Source organism: Alexandromys fortis, unplaced genomic scaffold, assembly GCF_014885135.2.
Source record: "Alexandromys fortis isolate MF-2015 unplaced genomic scaffold, M_Fortis_MF-2015_v1.1 scaffold_60, whole genome shotgun sequence".
Lineage (NCBI taxonomy): Eukaryota > Metazoa > Chordata > Mammalia > Rodentia > Cricetidae > Alexandromys > Alexandromys fortis.
Window position 1 is genome coordinate 2,082,830 of NW_026067946.1, and position 19,884 is coordinate 2,102,713.

General features: G+C 36.7%; 1 protein-coding gene across 12 annotated transcripts in view; it reads right to left on the minus strand.

Annotated features, from left to right (window-relative positions):
- Csnk1g3 (casein kinase 1 gamma 3) overlaps nt 1-19,884 on the minus strand; it is a 90,736-nt gene that overhangs the window by 64,384 nt on the left and 6,468 nt on the right. For 11 of the 12 annotated variants that reach the window (XM_050149247.1, XM_050149248.1, XM_050149244.1 and 8 more), the window contains exon 2: nt 1,183-1,606. In XM_050149247.1, coding sequence (XP_050005204.1) covers nt 1,183-1,360 — 178 coding nt within the window. In that variant the 5' untranslated portion in view covers nt 1,361-1,606. Of the gene's footprint in view, nt 1-1,182; nt 1,607-8,678; nt 8,739-19,884 lie in introns of all 12 variants that reach the window. The other variant, XM_050149245.1, reaches the window with a different exon arrangement.

Below are 19,884 nucleotides of genomic sequence, written 5' to 3' on the forward strand. Positions count from 1 at the left end.
CCCCCGCCAGAGTACAACTTTACTTTGTAAGCCACAGCCTCATGGCGATACACAGATTAATGGTTAATTTAAGATATAAGTTAGCCAGAAATACTCTTAAGCTATTGGCCAAATAGTATTGCAAATAACATGGTTTCTATGTGATTATTTCAGGGCTGAGCAGCCAGGAACAAACAAGCGGCCTCCTACAACACTATATAGATATTGTATTCGCTTTTTATATTATACTCTAAATTTAATATTTATAATAACCTAGAAAGAGATCCATAAACATTTTTCAGTATATGATCCATGTTAAGAATTAGATGGATAATCTCAAACTTTGACAGAAAGTAAATAACCTAGTTTCTCTGACTCCCAAGTAAGAACACTATCTTTAAAAACTAAGCCACAAAATATTTGCCCTTTCAAAGATTTTAATCCCTACTAAATGTAAAAGAATCTGCCAACTACATTGTTTATAGCTATGTACAAGAATGTCACTAGCTTTTATTAGCTTGCTTCTTCATTCATATTTAATGTTCATTAGCAACACAAAACAAATGAAATAAAAGAGACACTACAAGTTAGAGTGTTTTAAAAAAATAATAAGAAATAGCTCAGTAGAAATATACAAATAATTTTATTTTCAACAAAGAGGGGACCCAGTGAAAACTGTGAAGCTTATTTTTATGTGTATGAATGTTTTGCCTGCATATACATACACACATACATAATACATGTGTGCACTATGCACTTGAGCCTGATGCTCAAGAAAGTCAGAAGCAGAGGATCCCCTTGAACTGGAGTCCCAAGTGGTTGTGAGCTGCAATGTGCTGGGAATCAAACCTGGGTGCTCTGGAGGAGCAGCAAGTGCTCTAGTACCACTCAGCCACCTCTCCAGCCCACGCATGATCTTTTAAATTTACTTTTTCTTGTTTTCTCACAGTCTTAAGAAATGAGAATGGTTAATCTCAAACAAACAGACATCTAGAAACTAGGGAATTTCGTACAAATAAATAAGAAATTTCCAACACCTATATTCTTTATAACCAGTACTTTGAGAAAGCATGGTTCAACTAAAGCCTCCAATGTATACACAAGGAACTTAACACTAAAGCAAGAAAGTAGTCTTACAAGTGTATTTCTTTACAAGTGTATCTTTACATTTGTTTGATAATGTAACAAACAAAATAGTCTTACCTAATCGTAATTCTCCAAAATTGCCACATCCAATTTTTTTCCCAACTCTAAAGTTAGGTCCAACCATTAAAACTCCAGAGGAAGAAGAGCCAGTTCCTCGAGTGCTGTGTCCTGATCGACCACTGGGTCGTGCCATTCTATCATCTGATTTGTCCTTGTCTTTCTTTTTATTATCCATATCAAGTTTGCGGTACTCCACTTTGAATTCTTTAATCAAGACAAGCACAATGAAATGGGCACTGTAAGAGTAGGCGCATCACTAGGTAAGAGTACCCGATGAGCAGCGTTAGCGTTCAAACTCCAGCCGATAGTCAGTCAGCTGAGGCGTGTTCATCCCATTCGGACAACTGTTCGCAGCTGTCTTCTCAGCAAAGTATGTCTTCAAAATTATCTTCTCAGGGATCGAAGCTGGTTTGATAGAGAGCTGTGACATTAAAAAGAGAAAACTGTCAACAAAGATCACATATATATTTAGGAAAGTGAATGATAAAAGCTTAGGTTACCTGTTGAGGCCCCAGAAATCAAAGCACAGTAGACTCTTAAATGAACCATTAATTTTTATCTATACTTTAATACCAAATGTCACAAAAAACAAATTTAACTTTTTTTAAAAAAAATTGTGAATCTGAGTGTTCATGTGATATATATATATATGTGTGTAAATGTTTATATGATCATGAACATATGGGCACACACATATATGCAAGTATGTATGAAGGCCAGAGGTAGAAATCAGATATTTTATTAGTTTTTGTTGCTATGATAAAACATCATAATCAAAATCAGCTTATAGAAGAGTTTATTTTGGCCACAGTGATAAGGAATGCAAGGCAGCAGGCAGCCCAAGCCAGAGGTTGAGAGATTATATATCTTAACTGCAGTAGCAAGCAGAGAAAACAAATTATAATCAAGGTAAGACTAAAAACTCTGTAAGCCTGCCCCCAGTGACACACTCCCTCCAGCAAGGCTAGACCACCAAAGAATTTTGTAACCTCCCCAAACAAAACCACCAACTGGGGACCAAGTGTTCAAACAATTGTGCCTATGGGAGCGATTCGCATTTAAGTCACCACAGGTGTCTATCTTAATTACCTCTCTCTCTCTCTCTCTCTCTCTCTCTCTCTCTCTCTCTCTCTCTCTCTCTCTCTCTCTCTCATCTACTTAGTGCACATGGACTAGCCAGGCTGACAGGACAACGAGCTCCAAGGGTCCCCTGCCTGTGCCCCTTTCCAGTGACAGGGTTATGGAGGCACATGTCATACCCGGCTTCTTAGAGGAGTGTTGGGGATCCAAACTCAGGGCCCCACACTTGTGCAAGAGCTACTTTTCCACTTGAGCATCTCCCTATCCCCAACAAACACAACTTAAAAATCAGGGATCTGGTTGTTTTAAAATAACAAAGAAGAAAAGGTACTGAGCATTTCATAAAACAGCATCCACTGATTAGACCAGACATTCCCATTTAAAAGTTACTGTAATAAGAAAAACAAGTACTCAAAGTCTGAGAAATTAATATAGCTATTCTATTTAAAAACACAAAAACAGCACACACATTTTAAAAATTTTAAATCTTATTTTCTTCACTCTTGTATACTTAATTTTTACTTTTCAAAAGTATGTTTTCATTTTAAAAGTATATTCTCATTTACTCAAATATTTATTATCCTTTATATATAGGAAAGAGTCACAAAACTGATAGTACAAAAACACAGTCTTTGGATCTCTCAAGAAAGATAATTTTTATGTAATATTCAAACTAAGCCTTTAAAAAAAATTTCACAAGGCTAAGAGATGTTGGAGAAGATAGGTATATAAAAGTTTCCTTTAGAGACAGGGGTTTTACTATGCATCACAGGCTGGTTTCAGACTTGCAATTTTCCTGACTCAGAGTCCCAACCAAGTTCTAGCATTACATATACCACCATGCCTAGCTACCTGCACTGAGTTTTCCGATATACAGATGAAACCACTAAAGCATTAAAAAAGTGCTGGAGACTTTTAAAAGAGCAATCACATACTTCCTTTAAGAATTTAGCTAGCAAATACATGTGAACTCTACAGTTAATCGGGCAGCTACAGTAGATGAACATCTACTTTCGTCCAAGCAATCCAAGCAGGCTTCCACGCCTTGCAATAACAGTGTCAAGCTAGGCTGTGGTGATACATGTCTGAAATGCCCTTACTGGGCTCCATAATAAAATAAGGAAGAACAGAACACCTCAAAACGTAGCTTTTAAAAATATCTATAAAATCAACACAATCCCCAAAAAACTGGTGAGTCTCTTTTCTAACATAAGACTGTGCCTAAAGTTATTGTAAAAATGCAGAATCTAGAATAATCTCAAACCACAAAAACAAAATTAAATATACAGCACCTAATGCCAAGGCTTACTAGAGAGTTACAGTAATCAAGACAATGTGGAGCTACTACAGAATAGGTAAGTGAAAGAGCAGAGTCCAAAACAGGGCCACACAGATGCCCAGCTGATTTTCCACTAAGACATCAAGTCGATTCAAAAATGACATGGGTCACAACAACTATACATCTGGGGGGGGGGGGAGAACCTTGATTCAATCCATGAAAGAATAGTATGTAATGAATCATACCTCTAAACACAAAAAAATGAGAACCATAAAGGAAAATACCTTTGTAAGCTTGTGATATATAAAGGAAAAATAAGATAAAAAGTTAATAAATAGAGCTGAAGAGAAAAAACAAAAATTACGGAAAATTAGTTCGTATATTTATGAATATGCATTAATACACTACAATTAAATAATAAACTATTTTATGCAAAAAATAAATATATTTTCCACAAGGAATGTTAGCAAATAGCCAATAAATATATCAAGTCTTGATTATCATATTCACCATAGAAATACAAATTAAAAGCATAGAAGTATCATTTCATACTCATAAGTATGGCAAAACTTTAAAAGATTACCTGTAGCAATGCTAGCAGAAATTAAGAACAAGCATGTCTGTCCTTAATTTCTGTACAAGCACAATACGGTATGACAAGGAACCAAGTTTGACAGTTTCTTATAAAGGAAAATGTATATTTATCCTATGACCTATCAATAAAACAATGTATTCAGAAGCTCTGTCACCAATTTTTTACTGTAACTTCATTTATAAAAACCAAAACTGAACACAATTAAAGTATTCTCAACAAAGAATAAGCAAATTGGCATATTCATATAACAGAATACCATTTGAATCATGAGTAGGTTGAAAGACATCAGACACAATGAGTTAAAGTCACAGAAATACTAGAACCAGCAGAATTAAGCTACAGGACTAGAAATCAGAGCCAAAGTTTACCAGGTGAAGGATAGCTCACTAGAAAATAGCATGGAGGAACTTCCTTGTGGAAGCATATATCCTGTACCTTCATTAGAGTATAGGCAGCTATATACTTGTCAATGCATAAAGCTACATTTGAAACCTCTGCATGGTGTTATATGTACATTGTGCCTCAAAATGTGGCTTTTAAAATAGTTGGGCTGACTAAATGGATCAGAGGGTAACAGTATAGTGCTCCAACCCCCATAAACTGCCTTCTGACCTCCACATAAGTGTGCACACAAATATATATAAGTTAAAATAAATATTAAAAAACAATGCCCAGGGCTGAAGAGATGGCTCAGCGGTTAAGAACATTGCCTGCTCTTCCAAAGATCCTGAGTTCAATTGCCAGCAACCACATGGTGGCTCACAACCATCTGTAATCAGGTCTGGTGCCCTCTTCTGGCCTTCAGGCATACACACAGACAGAATATTGTATACTTACTAAATAAATATATTAAAAAAAAAAAACAATGCCCATTCACAAATCAAAAATTTAGTAAAATATCTCAAAGTATATTATAATATCCCCCTTATTACATAAATTTACATAAAATTTACCTTAAAATGTAGCTCTTTTAAATAGTTAATTAGCTGTTAACTATTAACTTTTGAAATTTTTAAAACAAAATTCCTTCTCTGCTTTTTTTCCATTTAGAAGAAAGTTATTTTCTTTTAGAAAATTTATGTATTTTTTATATATAGCTTTTCATTTATGTTTAAGCAGTGAGCTATCCAAAACCATATTCTACATATAAGAAACCAAATAATCCACAAATGAAGTAAAAATGTTCCACAGATATTTATACATTTCTCACTCCTCAACCTATTTGCCCTTCCCTTCCTCTCAGTTACTGAATGTGCTTCTTTTTGGTAAAGCCTGTGTATGCATTATTGTGTATAGAAATACTTGTAGACTGTTCTGTCTAAGAGGTGCATAGGAAATCTTCCAAGAACACAAACTGTTCCACAATAGAAATAGAAAGTAAAAGAGTATCATTAAATTAAAGAGCTTTTATTCTCTGCCTTTCATAGCCTTCCATCCCTTATGAACCCTAGCACAGGGAATTCAGCAACATGATGGAGGACAGCAAGGCCAAGAAACAGCCCTAAATTCCTTCCCTATAGAGGGGCACAGAAAATAGGCCCACACCTGAAACTGGGAAGTCAGGAGAGAAGCAAGAAGCAGTGAATTAGCTTTAAATGAAGCCATTAAAAAATGAACAGGTTTTTTAATGCTGGAAATAAGTCCACTCCCAAAACTGAATTTTCTGAATAGATAAAAACAAAGCAATGGAAACTGACTAAGAAATCAATCATTCATGACAGGTAAGGAGGACAAGTCAAAGTTTGACAATAATGACCACTAAGAAACTAACACATCTCCTGTGTTACCTCACTCACTTCAGAACATTCCCAGAACAATTCATAAACTTGTAATACAGAATTCTTATTTTTAAAACTATTTTTAAGGAATTTAAATAGTTTAAAACTAAGACTTTCGGGTATAGGGGCTGCATGAAGAGAAGGCTCCACCAGCCTTAGGTCCTGAGCTTGGATTCCCCAGAACCTATGTAAAACCCAGCACAGGCACTTATGGGGAGAAGGGTTAACCAGCCTGGTGATGCCAAGGTAAAGAGACCCATCTTGAACAAGGTAGAATGGCAAAGGCAAATGGCAAAGGTGAACCGCTGACCTCCACACAGGCACCATGGCCACACACAAAGAAGCATCATACATACACAAAATCCTCAGGAGAACCAGGCATGGTGGCACATGCCCATAATCCTAGCACCTAAAAGACTAAGGAGGATTGCCAAATTTCAAGACAGAACCAAATGGTGGTAGAACTTTCTCTATGACAGCACCCATCAAGCAGTATTAGTATTTGACGATACAGCTTCTTATATGTAACTTTATGATCCCCCAAATTTAATACCATGCTTGGAGCTAGGACAGTTATACATATTATTCATTGATAAATGAAGCTTTTTGTTAACAATTCTGGTCAATAAACTTTTTTTTTCTTCTCAGCAGATACTGGAAAAATAACACAAAATTTAACAGTGGTGAGGGGAGAGAACTTCTTACTCTGAAATCCACAATCGGTCACCATCTTTCTGAAGAAAGAATCCATGGTTTTCAAATGATGATACAATCTTTAAAATGTAAAGAACAACTAAAAAGGTTACTTTCATTTTCTCCCTGAACTGTTGTTAAACACCTTCTTAGAAACAGGGCTGGGGGTGCAGCTCTTTTAAAGTACTTGCTTTCCACACGCAAAGGCCCTGAGCCCCAACCCTAACACTTGAAAAATAGATATATAAATCTCAGACGCAATCTCTTCTAAATACTAAATAACACCAGCAGCTGAAAATCCAACTATGTTTTTTAAGTATCTAGAACAGTTTCAATAGACATACTATAAAAGGCCTAAAAACTATTTAGGTAAGAAAATGAGAAAGGAATATTACATACTGTTCAGTTTAGCACCCACACAGAGCAAGTTTATTTCTGCATTTTCTAGTAGTCACACAGAAGGCACTTTTGTGACTAGATATGATTCACTGTGTCCAATTAAATACCAGTTGCTTTTAAAAAACAGCTAAAGAAAGAACTGCAGTGTAGTACTGCTCTAGTACTGCTCCTGCACTGCTGGAGTACTGTAGTGCTGTTATAACGCTGTAGTACTATAGTGCGTGTTGTATGCTGTTGTCGTGTTGTAGTGCTGCAATGCTGTAGTTCTGCACTGTAGTTCCAGATGCAATCAAAAGTGAAACTATGAATGTGTTCAAAGAAACAGTCAACCCAAAAAGTACAAAGTAGGGAGGGCCTTGGACCTTCCACAAGGCAATGTGCCTTACCCTCTCTGAGGATTAGATGGAGGTGGGGTGGGAGGATGTGTGGAGGGAATGGGAAGAGAGGAGGGAGTGGGAACTTGGAATGGTAAAAAACTAATAAATTTTTAAAAAATCAGAAAACATTTAAAAAAAGAAAACATGACTAACCAGTAGATCCTACAGATTAGGTAGCATAGCTACTGAGCTGTGCTCCAGAAACACCCTGTTCACAATTTTTCACAACACAAAGTATTTATAATGCCTGAGGTTACTGTAATTTTTTTAACAGATGTGTCCCCTTTAACTGAAATCTTAATCCTTCTACTAACTAAAATTAGTAAGCATAATTAGCTATGTGAGTGTATATAAATGGTAACAAAATATATGTTAAAAGACAGGGAACTTGTCAAAAGGATGCTTTTTAATTATCTTTAAGAAGGAGCAAATATGAAAATCATCTTATTTCTATGAACTGCTTCAATTTTGATACAGCAATATTCACTAAAAAAAGAGCTTCTCAATTTGGAGAACATTAGCATTACCTGACTGTAAGCAGACATAAGAAGACTGTATCTGACTGTATTTGATAATCACTAATAAATCTTCAAAACAGAAAATCAGACTTTCTAATCTGCATGGTTCAATCATTTAAGACCTTACATACAACCTAGATAAACAGAAAAACAGTCTGAAAATAAATCTGTGTACTTATGTTCTGCCTCATAGGCCAAACAGACACCAATGAGAAGTTCTAGATTTTTAAAATAATTTAAAAATATTATACTATCAAAATATTGCTGTAATAAAAAAAGAAAAAGATTTATTCACTGCATCTTTAATAAACATTATAATTTACAAATAAAAAATTGTAACAAAGTTAATATCAAATTTTATATTGAAAACTTATTTCTGACAGTGTTATTTCCCTACAGGTTTGTTACATGAAATAAAAATATATGTATTTATATAAGGAACACTAAATAGACTCACCAGGGTGTATGTATGTACATTTATGCATATGAATATAAAAATAATCAAGAAGAGATCTCGAAGTTGAAAGGTATAAAGGGGACATTGGAAGAGTTGGAGGGGGAGGAAAGAGTGAAAATTATGTAAAATATTCATGTATAAAATTCTCAAAAGTAGAAAATTAGAACTATTTACTTATTACAAAACGGTTCATTTGGGGTATTAAACACTTTATTCATTCTCAATCAAAAAACTGTATTGGATTATGTATCTTCAAGCGTCTCTGAAATTGAAATGAGTGGAGATATTTGCAATGAGACGGCCAGCCACTACATCACCTGATATTAGCAGCCGGTGTCCCAGTTACTGGTGTCTGGCATTTCTCCAACTGCAGTTGTCTAAGAAAGGAATAAACACTTATTTTAAAGTGAAATCATTAGCTGTAATGTCAAAATATGGAAATCAATTTCTTTAATTACATACTACAAAAAAATTGTCTCAAATGACTTAGAATCTATCATCTAAAATTACTTAGCATTTCTGAAACTTGATTTCAATGATGTCCCTGTACATTCCTATGAAGATCTAGAACTGTCTAGCCTTTGAAACTGACCAGCTAAAAGAAGGAAAAAAAGAAAAGAAAATGGACAGAAAAAAAAGGAAGAGAAATTTAAAAGAAAAAAAGAGATTACTAATTAGTTTTTATATTCTCTCAACTGTGGATTAGGTGGAATCCACTAGTCACTCATGAAACTAATTTAGTAGATCTTAAATCGCAGTTATTTAAGATGACACTAACAGAAAAGAAAATGGAGTGCACATATGTAATAAGAAAAAATATTGTTCTTTGTTGTCATTGTTTGTTTTGTTTTGAGACAAGTCTATCTACATAGCCCCAGCTACCCTGTAAGTTACTTGTATAGATCAGGTTGGCCTCAAACTCACAGAGGCCCACTAGTCTCTGCCTCCCAAGTGCTGGATCAAAGGTATGAGCCACTATGCCCAGCCAAAATATCATATTTAATGAGACTTTCAGTTGTATAAATAAAAAAAGTGTGTGGGGGGAGAGATCCATGTCTCCAGCACCTCATATGTGAGCACTCATACTTCTTTCCTGAGGCCCACCCAGTTCAACAGTTAGGAGCACTGTAAAATACTCAGTAGTCCCTTAAGCACTTACTATATTATATATGGAGAACTGCAGGTCAAACTCATATTCTGACCATATAATTGTCTTTCCAGGTAAGATGGTGAGCTAGAAGCCGAAGATGGTGAGCTAGAAGCCGTCAGAACCCCTGGTTGATTAGTGTGGAAATGAAACAGGAGTGTTTGATCACTTCATCAACTACTTCTCTAGTCCCAGAATTGACTTGATCAACACTCCAACAAACCTCCCCTACTACAGAACCCTCTGAATTACAGTAACAACTGGTCTGGCAAGATACATTCAGAAGTACACAGCAGGGACAATGTTATAAGGGTAACCTGCTGCTTTCTAATTGGTTTTAAGGTCTCCTCCAGAAGAGAAAACTCATACCTAGTACCATAAACGGCTATGAATCTGGGGCTGCAGAGCTCACAGGCCCCATTATGAATTTATTACTGTTATTCTGCTAAACAGACACAGTATCGAACTGTGCCCTGAATTCGTTTCTCTGCAGCCCTCAAACCTCATCAGGGAAGTTCCTCTGTGCAGTAGACAGTGGTAAGCACAAAGCTCCCAACCAATCAGAGTAGAGACTGTGTCAGTAGAGCACTCAGCCACAAACAGGAGAGGAATATCACGCTCCTGCTCACGCCCCAAAGGCTAAAGAAAGAGTGTAAGAACCAGAGGTGAGAAGTGTAAGCATGAAATTGCCTTTGAAACATGACAAAGACCACTGCTCTGGGAACTCAAGGCAGCTGTGTTCGCCTGGATAAGACTGCAAGATCAAGCCAGCCAACATAGCATAGAGGGAGGAGTCTCACAGCCTCCACATCTAACCAAGGAGTTGCTACCTACTTATTACTGCTAGGGGAGGGAGAGTCAGTTTTCTTTAAAGGTGTGGGCCTGGTAGGTGGGCCACACTCCAGTAGATGGCCCAGCCAGGAGCATATGAGCAGCACACATTAGAATGGTGAGTTATTTAAAAAGAAAGAGGACACGAAATTGGAAGGGACCAAGGAGGTAGATATAGGGGAGTCAAGCAGAAGGATTGGTGTGAATATTATCTGTTCTTCTATGACCTACAACTTTTCAAACATGCCTTTTATATTCATTGAAAATTATTTTCTCCTGTTCATCAGCCAAGTCAAAAACATCTGATTCACAATAATTATGTTTATCAGGTCAGTGCAAATACAGAATAATCAAACACTGAAGGTTTTGTTCAGACTCTTTCTTGAGTTACACAAGTTCAATAAACCAAATCAATATACAAACTTATTTCATGTATATTTCTGTTTTGAAACACTTTACAACATTATATCTATACCTGCATGAGCTAAGTACTTGTCCTCTCCACAACACACCAGTTTTCTTATGCTTGGGAAACTATTCAGCTCTTCTGCAGTAGGTCTGGGGTCATTTTAAACAAAATCACAAAAGGAAAAGGAAAGGAAAGGACTCATTATGAAAAGCAAAACCAGGAGACTGAGTAGCCTTATTTAACCTCAGCTTGGCACACACACTGACTAGATCAAAGTTTTTCCTACCTTCTGTAAGTGTCCGCTTGTGACTCACTGAAATAGCAGCAGGAGCGTTCATTTTCAGGTCACAAATAAAGGTTAGCCATCAGGAATATTTGCAACTATAGAATCCTCAAATATTTGAAAGACAGTAAAAATCTCCTCTAATTGATGAAAACTGCCTCATTGAAAGTATTGCACCATGTTCTGGGAAGATGGTTCAGTCACACAAGCAAGGAGTTGGGTTCAGATCGCCAGCACACATATTAAAAGCTAAACACTACATATGTTTGCATCTGTAATCCTAGGCTGAGGTTGGATCTTAAACTGGAGATCAACCTGAGCAACACAGGGAGAGAAACCTTGGCTTAAAAAAAAGAAAAAATATTCCAGAGCTGGAGAGAGAGCTCAGTAGGACAGTGCTTTCTATGTAAACACAGGAATAAAAGTTTAAGCCCCAGTATCTTCTTTGACTACAACCCTCTTTGAACTAAAACCAGAAACTATAACATGCACCTGTAATGCCAGCACTAGGAAGGCAGGCACAGCTTGCCTAGGCAGGGCTTGCTGGCCATCCATTCTAGCCAAATTCTGAGACCCAGCTTCAGTGAGAGACACTCAAAAAACAAATAGAGAATTAAGAAAGACACCAGATGACAATCTCTGGCCTACAAACACACACACACACACTTACTTTCAGCTACTAAATGGATTAAAAGGATAAGGAATGAGAGTTAAATCCCACCAATATGTGACTCCTGGTGAATATAATGGAACTAAACAAGGATGAGGAATGACTGTTAAGATCATAAGAAGAATGATCACATCTTTCCAAAAGAAGCAAAACATCTGCAGCTGAATCCGATCAAGCCTCCGCATTTCACTGTCCATGTTAATGAAGCATAGAGTACAATGCTTTGCTCTTCTATTTAGTATAGAGATACCCCAATTTCTTTTAATCTGATGTCCTCAAAAGCAAAAGTCATGCTACTCAACTTTTCTTCCCAATAACAGCACACATTAAAAACTGCTTAAAAGAATAACCAATGATCAATGAAAATGTTCTCAGAAATTTGGGAGTAATAATTCATATAGCCATTTTATGAAAAAAAAGGATGGAACAATGATTATAAAGCTCTAAGGCATTTACAGTTCAAGAAATGCAATATCTAAAAAAATGCAATATCACATGGATCAAAAGTCTTTAATAGTGTAATTTTTGACTCTCCAAAATCCTACAATCCAAAAAGGGAAAAAAAGCTGAGCTAGAAGTCTGGTCTAAAAATCCCAGCAACACAACAGGATGAATAGGAGGGTTACAAGTTCAAGAATATGCGGTTTACTTAGTTAATGAGCCCCTGCCTCACAATACAAGGAAAAAGAGGGTAAAAACACTTGCTTACATGTACACTGCCCCATATTCAATCCCAAGCACTTAAAAACCACCACTAAAGATAACAACATACATGCACTACCTTATTTAAGCAAGAAAAGCTCTTAGATGTTAGTTTCTTTTAAATAATTCTAAAAGCTTACTCTAGAAATAAAACTAAAAGTAATAGCTGAAGGGCTAGGAAAATGGCTCAGTTAAGTAAGACTGCTTGTTGCACAAGCACAAGGACCTGAGTTTGAATCCCCGAGACCCACATAAAAAGCTGGTGTGAGTCCATGGGCCCATAACTCCAGTCAGTGCTGTGGGAGGCACAGACAGGAGAGTTTCAGGTTCAGAAAATGACAGGACCGACCCACCCATGTGTGCATAAGTGCATGTTCGTACACTCACATGTCATCTTTCAAATTGATCTTCCCAATAAAAGATGAAACAACCCATTTATCCAATAAATTCACAGCCATTAGAGACCTACTATTGGACAAACAGAAATGAAGAAATCAAATAAAACACAGTTTTTGACATGGGATGTTTAAACGGGTAGTAATATAAAGTATACTATGTACTACAACAAAAATACAATACAGTGCTTTCTCAACACATGCCAAGTGTACAGAACCACACTGTAAGCCCTGGGTCTTGTCATTTAAGTTCAGAAGCTGGCTATCTACGAGGTTCAACATGCTCACGCTGAAAGTGCACCTCGAGAGCCTGGTATCTTAGTACACTCCAGAAGCACAGGTAACAAGCACAGGACAGCAGTGCTCAGTGGCCCACACCCTTCCAGATGAAAAGACAGCGAGAGCTATGATATACACAGAACACTGCATCTCACAATCAGTGTCGTTCCCCTACGGCAAGTCCCTACAAGACTAAAATCCAGATTTGTTTCTGACCTTTATAGCAAGAGAGAGAGATACATAATGCCACAATTTTAAGTTTCTTAAGGACCATTTTAAGAGATGAATGAGATTACAAAGAAAAGGAGAGAAGGGAAAAAGAAAGCTAACAGAGAAGATAAGAATTAGAAAGTAAAGGGAAAGGGGCGTCAATACAGGTATAAAGATATTTACAGCAGTGACTTAGAAACAAATTAAGGAGTTCAAGGAAACTAAAACAGACATTACAGCCACACCCTTGACTCTGTCATTAAGGAGGTTTGAGGCAGAGTCAAAATGTATAAAAAGAGGGCTTCCTGTAAGTGCTCTGACATGACGTATCATATGCAAAACCCTTGATATAGTGAGTCCTGGAGACCAGAGAGCACCTGAATACCCAGCTAAGCCCAGACTTCTTCAATGGTTCCATACTGAGCATCCTAACCACACTATGCATCTGGGACCTCCATCAGGCCCAAGATCCAGGGTTAGCTACTCAGTAAGGAAAGAACTAAAGAAAGCAGGAAAAAAGCAGTGAGGGGACTTTCAATAACTGTTAAAGGAACTAATGCAAATTAAAATAAAGTCCTTTTGATGATCATAAACTTATAAGAAAGAAAGTAAAAAATATTAACTACCACCTACTGAAACTGTCCAGGGAAGTAATATACACACATTCCTATTAAGTAGTTTCTGTTAAGAAGCAGATGCAAACCCATCCACAACCACACAGCTTCTTTCAAAGTTTCTGCAGCCCCCTTTTTTAGTTTTCAGAAAATCTCAGGACTTTCAACAGGTGGTATAATGTCTGCACACACCCCAGTAAGGACTGGACAAAACACTGAATAAGAAAAGAAAACCACACATTTGCCAAATCTATAATGAAACCTACAAATACATAAAATAAGGAAGTAAGAGTCTAGGGATATACGTCAACTGGTGGATTGCTTGCCTATCATGCACAAAACCCTGGATTGACTCCCCAACACTGAAAAAAAAAAATCTAAAGGACCAGCAAGACTGCTCATCATATAATGGACCTTGTCATGAAGAAATGGCAACCTCAACTCCAGACTCACACAAAAGCTAGAAGGACAGAACTAACTCTAGAGTTATCCTCTGGCTTCCAAACACATGTCATAACACATGCACACATGTACACACATGCACACACACCATATACATAGCTTAGAATTTTAAGAATACTAATAACATCTCAGAACAGATTTTGCATTTTTAAAACAAGTCAATTCATGCCAAAAATAAAAAAATATATATTTTAGAACCTTTTGCATAGTAAAATTATTAATAACAAACAGCAATCCTGTGAAGCAGTGCTCGTTACTCCTTATTACATGTTGATTTTATTATGGTACTGTGGTATTTTACCAAATTAAAAATAATCTCCAAAAGTCATTCATAACATTCACATAACATGTTCTCCAAATCCTATGTATAGATTATTAAAGCTCTCCACCACAAATTCTTAAATATCAGAGTAGTTTTTAGAAATCTAATCCTTACAATGCGTGGAATAATGGCAAAAACTTGCCACCGTGCAGAGTGTGTGTGAGTGTGTTGGAACTGAACTGAATTCATAATAAAAATAGCTTGCTCCCTTGCCAGGCAGTGACGGCGTAGACCTTTAACCCAAGCACACAGGAGGCAGAGGCAAGTGGACCTCTGAGTTTGAGGCCAGTCTGGTCTACATAATGAGTTCCAGGACAGCCAGGGCTACACAAAGAAGCCCTGCTGTCCTCACACACACACACACACACACACACACACACACACACACACAATAAATAAATAAATAAATAAATAGAAGGCTTGCTTCCATTCTGTCAGACCAAAAGTGCTGAAAACGAGTAAGGTTACTCCTGAGCCAAAGTTAGCATCAAACGAGACAAAAAAGGACCTCAAGTAGTCATCAACAACAAAATGATCCTATACACACCTATTATTATCATAGTGTATTAATGTGTATACATATCCTAACTATACTCAATACAGACAATATAGTATGAATATATTATTACTGAGATAAAAATATTTCTGCTGAGGAAAACAAGAGATATTTGTTAGCCCTGATACAAAAGAGGAGGAGGAAGTAGAGTCTACTATGTGTCCACTTAAGTCTCTTCTGTCCCCATGGAGACTCCTGTCATCTTGGCACTTAGCAGCTAAGAAAGGAAATTCAAGGGTTTGTGGTCTAGGTTATAAACCAGGACTCTGTCTCAAAACAAGAAAGAAAGAAAGAAAGAAAGAAAGAAAGAAAGAAAGAGAGAGAGAGAGAGAGAGAGAGAGAGAGAGAGAGAGAGAGAGAGAAAGAAAGAAAGAAAGAAAGAGAGAGAGAAAGAGAGAAAGAAAGAGAGAGAGAAAGAAAGAAAGAGAGAAAGAAAGAGAGAAAAGAAAAAAAGCAACCCAATGATTTTGTAAATATGACCAATATAACATAAAATGAGTTAACTTTTAATCAGCAAGCATTCCTTAAAGATAATTTTAGAGATGTGTTTTTATTCCTTAATTCTTAATATTTCCAAGAGTACTCCCTAGTTGCTGCTCTAATTTCTTCTTGATAAATTGCCTTTTAAAAAGCTTTACAGGATATCCTAAATGTTCTAGCTTTGATGCTATGCTTATCAAAAATTACTAATGTGAAATAAATATGCCTCACCAAGGAAGCTGGGTTCAATGCTATGAGAAGTCACTTTTTGAATCTGATCCTCTGATAATAGCTGGGTCTGTATGTGTGTTTGTTATTTATTTTGATCTTATTCTTTAGACCAGGTTGGCTACAAACTCATGGCAATCGACCTGAATTGGCTTCGTGCACACTGGGACTATAGCTTCATGAACCACAATGCCCTTCCCACGCACATTTCTTTTACCATTTCCATACCTCATCCCCAATTAAAATGACAGCATGAAGGCAATGATTTTTAGTGGTAAAGGAAGAAATCAGTTCTTTTCAACCTTGCAGCCAACTAGAATAGCCTAAAGAAATCTAAACGATGCCAATGCTCTGGCTCAATCACCACATTCAAATATAAATTAGTTGGGTAACATCCTAAGAAAATGTTAGCAGGGATTTGGGCTGAGCGCCACTGGTAGAAAAATGTTCTCCAGGGCCCTTTCTCCCCACTCATCTACTAAGAAAGTGTTAACACTCTCAGGTCTACAAACAGTCTTATAAATATTCTTTTCTTCTCTTACGACAGGGGAAAAAATATATAGAATAAGATCATTTTTACTTATTTGACTTTTGGTGGATTTTGTTTTGCTTTTTGATTTTTTGAGACAGTGTTTCTCTGTGTAACAGTCCTGGCTGTCCTGGCAACCTCTTTGTAGACCAGGAAGGCTTTAAACTCACAGAGATCTACCTGCCTCTCCCAAGTGCTGAGATTAAAAGTGTGCATCACTATTGCCCAATACTGATTTTCTCATCCTAAATACTCATAAATTATTTGTCTGCTCTTCAAAAATAATAAAAACAAAACAAAAAACTTTCATAAGGACAGTATTAAGATAATTAGCAAAGCATACAATACATATTCCATTTAATCAACTAACTTTCAACAGATCAGAAAATATATGAAAGAATGACTTTTTAAACTGGTGACATTTTAATACCTTATCAGCAATAAGCATTTATAGACTATCAATTATATAAAGATATTTTAGCCACAATATATCTTGACATTCACATACTAGAAATGAACTCGGAAAACAATCTACCATTTGATTGAATGAAAATTGGTATCACAAGATTCCACGTCTTAAAGAATTAGATTTAGGAAGTATCGTGGGTGGTATTATTACTTTCAGATCCCAGGAATGAATACAAAATAATGCTTTATAAACCTTTGCACCAACAAATGCCACCTATCCAACACTAATGCCTGTAGTTACACCTGCACATTGGTGCCAGGCAATCCCTGATTACAATTTCATTATAAGGACTCACGGTCACGAACAGGACAGGATGAATGTTCTCTCTTCTCCACTACTTTACATATTCGCCTACCATATGAAGGTGCAATACTCACTGGTAGAGTAAGTATTTCAAAGAAATAGAAAATAAACATGACACAGACTGGGTATAAGGGGAAAAAAGCATTTTCACTTCCCTTTTCACAAAGGAAATTCTGAACATAATTTTAGCTCTAAATATATCACATTCTAATACATTGTCTAGTACTCTTACAAAAACAAATCTAAAAAATATACAACACAATCATTTCAAAATACTGTGTATGAAACATATTACTTCTAGACCATACGTTTATATGAAAAGGTGTCACATGGCCAATTTTAACTTAAAACTTCAGAGGTCTATGGAGATGGCTGCAATAGCATGAGGACCTGAGATCAGATACCCAGCCCTATGTAAAACTGCTGGTCATAGCAGCAGTGCGAACCTGTGATCCCAGTATGGGGTGGTGGTGGAGGGAATGTAACATAGATAGGTAGATCCCAGGGGATCCTAACGGAAATAGAAAGCTCCAGATCTAGTAACAGATGCTACCTCAAAATATATGGGGCTGGAGAGATGGCTGGCTCAGCATTTAAGAGCACTGGCTGCTCTTTCAGAGGACCCAGGTTCAATTCCCAGCACCCACAGGGCAGCTCACAATTGTAACTCCAGTTCAGCGGATCTGACACCCTCTCAAAGACAAAACGCCAACGTACGTTTTAAAAATATTTAAATAAAGTAGTTTCTCAAAAAAAAAAAAAAAAAAAAGCCAGGTCAGGTGGTGGTGGCGCACACCTTTAATCCCAGCACTTGGGAGGCAGAGGCAGGCAGATCTCTGTGAGTTTGAGGACAGCCTGGTCTAGCCTGATCTACAAAGTGAACTGCAGGACAGCCAGGACTGTTTCACAGAGAAACCTGTCTCAAGAAACCAAAAATGAAAAATGGTGAAGAGAGAGGAGGGTACCTGAAATTAAACTCTGGCTTCTACAAACACACTCACAAGCAAATGCACTCGTGCACACATGAACACATATATACACATACACTCGTGCACACACACTCACACAACTCAAAACTTTTAAGATGTATCCAATTTTAAGAATCAAAAAAATATGTATCAATATATTCAAGGAACATTTATTTCATGGTATTACATAATAGTAATACAATTATGTGTAAAAATCCTAAGCTGGCAGAAAACATTCCTTACTAGAAATCTATTCTCTTTCCTCAAAAAAGGATATATGAATGCATGTACATGTATATACACACATATACATACATTTACATACACACGTACATACATATGTACACTGGATGAAGAAATACATAGACATAATGGAAAATTCAAATATACTAAAAGAAGAATATACTAAAAGAATGAATGGCTCACGACCATTCATAACTGTAGTCCCGTTGGACCCAATGCCCTCTTCTATTGTGCAAATATACATGCAGGCAAAAAAAATACATAAAATAAATAAATCTTTTGAAAAAAAATAAATAAAAGAAAAGTAAAAATAATTCTAAATGTCAGTTTATAAATAACTTCCATTAACATATTCTTTGGGAAATAAATGGTGAATATATTTACATACACACATACATATCTATGCCTTTCTTTAATATACAATGAAGAAAGGAAAAGTCTAATACAACTTTCTTCAAAATGAAAATATGTAAGCGGTCAGTTATATCCTCATTCTGCTTTCCATTTTCACCAAAACAGGTCAAGCTTGAGATTATTCAGTGAGTGGATGACGCACAGGTATACACTCGGGTTCATTACTGCTGCTTATCTGAAGGGAAATTTTTTTTAAAAAATCTGTTATTTAGAAAAAAAAGCACTGGCTGCCTGCCTCCAAAGACTGAGAACACAGACCTGTCCTAGAAAGGCTTGACTGACTCACCAGCAGTCGGAGTCTGAGTCTGCACTGCAGACAGGACTCCTCTGAGGGCCTCCCACCTGTCGGTCAGACACTGGTAATTTGGAGATGAGAGTTCTACTAATCAAACGCATGACATCAATATTTCACTCAACCTTCCCATGACTCACTCAATTTTAAAACTGTGATTCTCCCACGCCTCCCCTCCCACCCCCCACTGATTCTCCTGTTCTCAAATTTGGTAAGAAACCACCCTTTCTTCTTGTCATTGAGACTCCACAACTTCAAGTTTGTCTGACTTTCTTGTTTCGTTTTGTTTCCACAGAGCACTTACTCTCCACTTGGGGTGAGGAACAAAGGAGTCTACTGAGATCAAAGGTGTAGGCAGTATTTTGAACAAGGACCAGAGGGCAGTAATTTGGTAAATAATTAAATAAATGTATTCATGGGTTTTTTTTTACTTGAAATCAGAATAGCTTCAACAGTGCCATGTAAAGCATAAGATCTTACTACTTGGATAACCTCTTTTAGAGCGTCAAGTTAGCCAGTTTAAAACTAGCAATATTTTTAGTACTGAAGAATATTCAGCCCAGAGTACATTTAAGACAGCAACATGGGACGTTTTCATCCATTGCATCTGTACTACGCTGTGGAGTTCAAAGTGCATTGACATGCATTATTTATTTCAGTCTCAAAACAAGAAGTAATGGTCACTATTGATTGTATCTCTAATATTCATTTCCCCAT